Below are 7193 nucleotides of genomic sequence, written 5' to 3'. Positions count from 1 at the left end.
GCTTTGTGTTGGAACTGTAGTTTTGAGAAATGTATTACACCAATTTGATGCATATTTCACATATTCATCTATTTTATATAAAATGTTCAAAGCATAAATACATTCAAATCAGAATTTTGGGAGCAACTCATATGACCGTAATTCATTGAAGAATGATCATATTGCCTGGTGAGTTGGGCATGTTTTTTTTAAAAATTTGATATATATATCAAACAGCATTTAACTGTAATTAAAATGATTTGAACCATTTTGTGTTAAAAAAGGGGGACTTTGAATACGACGTCATCGTAATGGTGATTAAATGACATCACATCCTGTATATTTATTTATTTATTAACCTTTATTTCTTCTGTAGAATGTCTCTCCTCTAAGTAGTTCCCCATAACAAAGCCTCTTGCAAGCTAACGAATGAGGCTGAGCCTGCCAGAAATGCATGTCGAGTAAGATTTGCCATACGGCATAGCAATGTCATAGACAATATACAGTACGTGTTAGGGATCTTTCTGTTGCTTGTAATTTTAGTTTGTAGTACAATTGACGTTGCGTAAGCTGACAACATCAAGAGCAACCTCGAGTGGCTCAAACACTGGCTAGCCAGCTAGTTAGATAGCTAACTTTAACTGTAACGAAATGTTCACATAAGAGCTAGCTATTACATTTAGTTTAGTTTAATCCGACTCGGTTCTCATTCTTCAATTGGAACACATTTAGCTGAGTTTGCCAAGCAGGTAAGTGTTTTGGTTTTAGAAAACGTTACCTAGCAAGTCATCATTAGCTAATGTAACGTTTGATGGCAAACGTTGGCTAGCTAGCTAATAATACTATTGCAACTGTCAAGCTAGCTAGCGAACAGTTAATTCGCATTTTGTGTCATCTTTCAGGTCTGCTAATTGTGTGTACCATTTTGTTGTTGCTACACACCCATGCCCATTTGAACTTCTTGGAAATTGTTGACAGGAGCCACCAGTGTAATGACATGAAATGTATGCTGCTCTCTTGGAACAAATTCTGCTTTCGCAATTTATGAAACAGTTGGCGCGTTCACATACTAGTTTGAACTAAGAAACTCGGAGATGTCTGACTGGCTAACTGGTTCAATGCGGCACGTGTATAACTACAACCTGTTAGTAAATCGGAAATGTCAGTTTCCTAGTTCCGACTATCAGATTAACCCGTCATTCTGTTGGTGCGTTGGGTGGCTGCCACCCATTAAATTGAGTATCACTTAAAAAAAAGAAGTTATTTTCAATTGGAGATTACATTAGGGACCAAGCTTGAACAGACAGTTTAATACCACATTTTACAGCAGTTTTGTTTCTTCACGCAGCATGGGTTTACAGGCCCAACTTAATCTTACTAGCTACTTGCTGCTGAATAAAATACGAATTGTATTGTCTCTCTTTCTGTTTCACAGCTTTTCAGCATCCTGGTCTACCCCTCTCCTGCTCCTGCTCCTCCTCTCCTATCTCATCTTGGTCCTGTGCAGTATGACAATGCGTGTGGATGCCAAAGTAGTTATGCTTGGGAAGGAGAGTGTAGGTAAGACCAGCCTTGTAGAGAGATATGTCCACCATCGCTTTCTCGTCGGTCCCTACCAGAACGTGAGTATCAATTAATTTCCTAGGACAGTGTGTGATTCCAACTGGATGTGTGGGAGGCTCTCTCTGCTTTTGTGTGAAGATTCTTTCTCAATATTTGACTTGCTACATTTTTTTTCTTGCAATCTGTCTTTCTTCAATAGACTATTGGGGCTGCATTTGTTGCCAAACCAATCCAGGTGGGAGACAAGGTGGTTACCTTGGGAATATGGGTGAGTGATGATGACTGATGTCATCCTACGTAAATTACAATGGCAAATACATTTGCATGAGTCTCCATACGCCTTATGGCACTGTCATGTGAATTATAATCCCTGGAAAATAAATTAATGAATCCATCATAGCTTGATATGGGGTAGCTACTGGCTATGTGTGGATCACTATAAGTGATTCCTTCTCTGCAACCCAGGACACGGCTGGATCAGAGCGCTACGAGGCTATGAGTAGAATCTACTACAGAGGAGCCAGGGCTGCCATTGTCTGCTATGGTAAATCCTAATCCCCATGGAATGACACTGTCAGGAGCACTCTGTCTAGGTTTATTATTGTTTACTTTTTTGTCATTGTTGACGTTTTATTTTTATTTTGCTACTATGGAGTTCTTATATCCAAAATGTTTCATTGAGGAAATTCTTGTTGAGAGCAATTAACGTCTCTGCATGTTGTGAATTGTGCTCACGTGTCCTCCACTCATATAACCCTCATTGGGGGAATTTTCATGGTTTGGAAAATATCTGATGAGGCATTTACCACAGTTGATGACTCAGTTTGTTCTGTTTCTTTTTTGGTTGTAGCTGGTTCTGTTTTTAGTGTGGTTTTTATGGGCTGATTTACATTGCAACAGTACTATCTAGTAATAGTAATACAGAATATACTTTTATAACTATGAAAACATATCATGTTTTAGTCAAGTTTTGTGTTTTCATTGATCTTTATTTGTGTGACTTTCCCTCCTGTAGATTTGACAGACACCAGCAGTTTCCAGCGAGCTAAATTCTGGGTGAAGGAAGTGCAAAACTGTGAAGAGGTTAGAGACCCTTTTATAAAAACACAACTCACTTTCCATGATGGGTATTGCCCTGTAAAGTATCCTATGTAACTGCTCACAATTTCCTCTATGACCTCCATTGAAGCACTGCAAGATATACCTGTGTGGCACAAAGGTTGACCTGATTGAGAGTGATCGTGGCCTGCGGCAAGTAGACTACCATGATGTTCAGGACTTTGCTGATGGTAAATTGCTATGATAATCATCATCACTAACTCCCACTTAATCATGGAGTCTGAGTGTCTTACCAGACATCAATCAATCAAATCTATTTATAAAGCCCTTTTTACACTGGCAGATTAGTATAAGGACTGGCTGTTTTAGAGTAATTTATGTTTATTCTTTCAACATTCTCATCTACAGAGATTGGGGCTCAGCATTTTGAAACATCCAGTAAAACAGGCAACAACGTGGGTAAGTGACACCTCATATGGTCAGTTCATTTCAAATCTAGTGTATAGTCTCATAAAGCTAAATTTCCCCAAATTATTCATTGCAGCAGTAGACTCATATTCTCTTTTAACCACATTCCAGATGAGCTGTTCCAAAAAGTTGCAGAGGACTTTAATAGCATCTCCTTCCAATTCATGACCGGTGAGACTTTGGCTCTCTTCTTAGATATTGCTTCTATAGTTTAGCTGTCAGTGCACATTTAGTCTGCAATAGTAGTATTACTGTCATGAATTATCATTCTCAATCTCTATTGTGGTGAATTATTGCTCTCCTGAATAGGTATGGTTGATACTTCTCTGCTCTCTCTTTACAGAAGAGACAGGTATTGACTTGGGTCAGAAGAAGGACTCTTATTTCTATTCCTGCTGCCACAATTAAACCTTTACTGGTAGACAGCAGTCACTTGCCCTAAAACCAACCTGGAAATGTTGGATGGATGCTAGACATCCCACCTGGAGCCTGTTAATTTAAAATCAGAGAAAGAAAGAGAGGAGTCCAAGCAGTACTGTGTTTTTTTTATTGCTTTTTTCAGTTGTGCCATAGAAGGCTAAATGCTCACTGCATTTAAAGGAGTGCTCATAATGATTGAACTTCCCCTCTCTCAGGACAAAATACCTGCCAAGGGGGATATCGGAATGAAGCAGACAAAGAAATAGCACTTCAACCCCACTTTTCAAAAAGCCTTGTTTTCCTTAGTGTCTATCAACTCACCTTAATGCCGCTACACACTTCATGCAAACAGAGCAACGGAGCATCGCATACGATCCATTCCCAAATTTTTGCCAAACAAATATACGTAGAACTATGTGTGACAACCACTCTGTCACTGCGTTTATGTAGTTGGATAGAGGTGTATAGGGCCATTTAGGGACTGTTCAAAGTTTACTGGGTCGGGGGGGGGGGTTAGAGTGTCCAACTCGAGGTGTCAGGAAAAAAATGTACGACGACAAATAACAATAACTGTGGATATAAATGTGGATATCGACTTTGCCACTTCAGCATGGTTTTGTTGCACAGTCGATGCACTACGATCAGAGCCGGCTGCAGACAATGCTCAGCTAGCTAGAACTCTAATTTCAATGCACCACACAACCCATATGCAAAGCATACCCATTTCAGGTGCTTCAAGTTCATGGTTTGTGTTTTCAACACTACAATGAAATATACTGTCAATCTCGACAAACAGAAAATAGGCCTAGATCCTGCCCTACCTTGCAGGCCTACCCAGTATCGAAGGCTTGGCTTGGCAGTCTCCAAATGTCATTACACTTTTTGGTGTTAAACATATGTCTCTTTCCATTCATCAAATGGCTGCTGCACAGTTTGGATGCTGGAATTACATTTAGGACGAACGTGCGCAGGTAGCCTACTTTTGATTAAAACATTGTGACTGGTTGTGTTTATGCCACACATAAAAATCAATACATTTTAAGAAGTTAAATGACAAATATTTAGGCTACATTGAAGCGTTAGGTTCTAGGTGCGTGAGGACTAGCCGCTGGGATGGATCTCTTGAGGCAGAGCACGCGTTAAGCTTTCCTTAATAATGGCCTGCTGGGAGCATATTTGGCCACATTTTTATTATAGAATGACTTGGGAGAATGATGATCCGCAACAGACAATGCATATCAGTATCAGAACTTAAAATACAGCCAAACTGGCCTGCTACTCTGCCTTTCTATACCTTATTAACAGGTGAGAAGACCCACAAGTGATCCAAATGGAATGAAACATTCAAATCACACCATTATTTAAATAACATTTTCACTGCAGTTTATAGCCTAGAGTTGAATTTTGTACTTGAAAACAATAATGCAATATCTCATTGCATTGTGGTGTTATAGGCTAATCTATATAGGATAATTGAAACATAATTGTCCCAGAACCAGATGACATGGGGAGCTTTTTGAGTTGCGTGTCTCATTTCTTCACAGTTCTTTCATGCGCCTGGCCTCTTTGCTGATAGTGAAAATTGTTGCAAATTTGAATGATTTTATCTGTGGTATGATGCTAGTCAGCTTATTGTAGATCTGGACCAATGATCCACCGAGCGCTATTGTCACTATGAATGGTGGATAGAAGGCAGGATAGACTGGTATATTTTACATATTTTACTGACCTGTGGTATAGTAAATGTAGCTCACGGAAAAGCATAGTGCATAAGAGAAGTACCAAAGCAACTTGATATAAGGGAGGCGCATGCAAGCGGATGAGGACATTTGTCCACGATGGAAGAAATTATATAGTAAAACCTGCAAAGGGACGAATGTAAACCAGGGAAACAGCACACTACCCTCTCCTGTGCCCAATAAAAACAACCCTCCCAAAAGCAAAAAGAAAGAAAGAAAAAATGTTAGACGACACCCCTATTTTGGGCCACCCCACCCCAGTAAATCTCAAACTTTCCCTTATATAAATTAATTATGCCAATGACATGTATAGCTTTTATCCCATAATCAAATGCCTTGAGTGAGTGTGCTTTTTAAGTACTTGATTTCAGTTTGTGGGTTTTGGGGCTTTAGACTATAGACTATTTTCATTGTCTACTCCAGGTTGCAATGGACTTGCCATACTATGTACCTGCACATTTATTGTCATGTAACATATCTTTTTCTGTTGTCATAAGCTCTCATACAGTTGAACGTATATGGAATGCACCAACACAGGAAAAAGTTTATGGGTAAATGTTGTAATAAGAGAGTTACGTCGCCATGGCTAAACGTACTAGATAATGCCATTGCAAAAAGAAACCCTATATACAGACAGCTATGTGTAGCTAATGTATTTAATATCCAGCAAGTCACTAACTTAATGTTTTACAGACACCTCGTCAAACCGTGGCTGACCATTGTTGTTACTTCACACACAATGGGAAGTTTAAACTTTCTGTGAATGTATTGTTAATGTTTACACTTTGAGACACCTTTGACCTTTTGAGACAGTCTAGCTAATGGCTGAATTTTACTAGATTTTTACCAGTGTGTGTTCAAATTAGCTTAGTTAGAACTACTATTGAATTTGAGTGCAAAGATAAATGAGGTTTTTTCTCAGTCCCACTGAAGTTGTGCATGTAGGAGACTAGTAGTAAGCAGCAGCAATGGGCCCACAGGCTGGTTTTCCCTTGAGTAATGAATCACATATCCATCATTAGCGGTGTATAGCAGGCTCCATTATTGTTTACACATGCAGCATCTTCTATGTTGTCACTCCCCAAGGACGCAGACCTGGTGCCTGAGAAAGAGGGATAGTTCACATATTTCATTTTCTGAATGGTTTACAGGAGTCTTATTAGAAGGTGCAATGTGTACAAGCATGAAGCCAGAGGTTGTTTGCAGTCCCACATCTGTCTGAGGCCTTGTAGATAACATGCATATATTTCCAACACTACAGGTCCACAGAGTCTGCTGATATGATCATTCATTGTGTGGACTCCAGTGACTGTGTTTTCTAGCATGTTGTAAATTGGAAAAATAAAGATTCCATTCCTGCAAGTCTCTTTGTTAGTGTGTCTGTGTGACACTTACGGTACATTAGCCTGGTCAACCAGACTGACCGCTGCACGCAATATTGTTTAACTTCACTATATCAGATACAGTTGAAGTCGGAAGTTTACATACACTTAGGTTGGAGTCATTAAAACTAATTTTTCAACCACTCCAGAGATTTCTTGTTAACAAACTATAGTTTTGGCAAGTCGGTTAGGACATCTACTTTGTGCATGACACAAGTAATTTTTCCAACAATTGTTTACAGATTATTTCACTTATAATTCACTGTATCACAATTCCAGTGGGTCAGAAGTTTACATACACTAAGTTGACTGTGCCTTTAAACAGCTGGGAAAATTCCAGAAAATTATGTTATGTTATAAAAGTTTCTATATCCACAGTAAAACGAGTCTTATATCGACGTAACCTGAAAGGCCGCTCAGCAAGGAAGAAACCACTGCTACAAAACTGCCATAAAAAGCCAGACTACAGTTTACAACTGCACATGGGGACAAAGATTGTACTTTTTGGAGAAATGTCCTCTGGTCTGATAAAACAAAAATGGAACTGTTTGGCCATAATGACCATCGTTATGTTTGGAGAAAA

At 39.2% G+C, this 7193-nt stretch overlaps 1 protein-coding gene across 1 annotated transcript; it reads left to right on the top strand.

Moving 5' to 3' along the window:
- The first annotated feature begins 342 nt into the window (after positions 1–342).
- On the top strand, positions 343–6590 carry LOC135548645 (ras-related protein Rab-24-like). Its single transcript, XM_064978456.1, has 9 exons — positions 343–728; positions 1415–1601; positions 1742–1810; positions 2008–2086; positions 2558–2625; positions 2732–2831; positions 3010–3060; positions 3181–3240; positions 3413–6590. Exons 2-9 carry the CDS (start codon positions 1488–1490, stop codon positions 3475–3477), a joined length of 606 nt encoding a protein of 201 aa, XP_064834528.1. The 5' UTR covers positions 343–728; positions 1415–1487; the 3' UTR covers positions 3478–6590.
- The last annotated feature ends 603 nt before the right edge of the window (positions 6591–7193 follow it).

This window comes from Oncorhynchus masou, chromosome 11, assembly GCF_036934945.1.
Source record: "Oncorhynchus masou masou isolate Uvic2021 chromosome 11, UVic_Omas_1.1, whole genome shotgun sequence".
Classification (NCBI taxonomy): domain Eukaryota; kingdom Metazoa; phylum Chordata; class Actinopteri; order Salmoniformes; family Salmonidae; genus Oncorhynchus; species Oncorhynchus masou.
The sequence above is the reverse complement of the archived record's forward strand: the minus strand, read 5'-3'. Positions and strand labels throughout refer to the sequence as shown.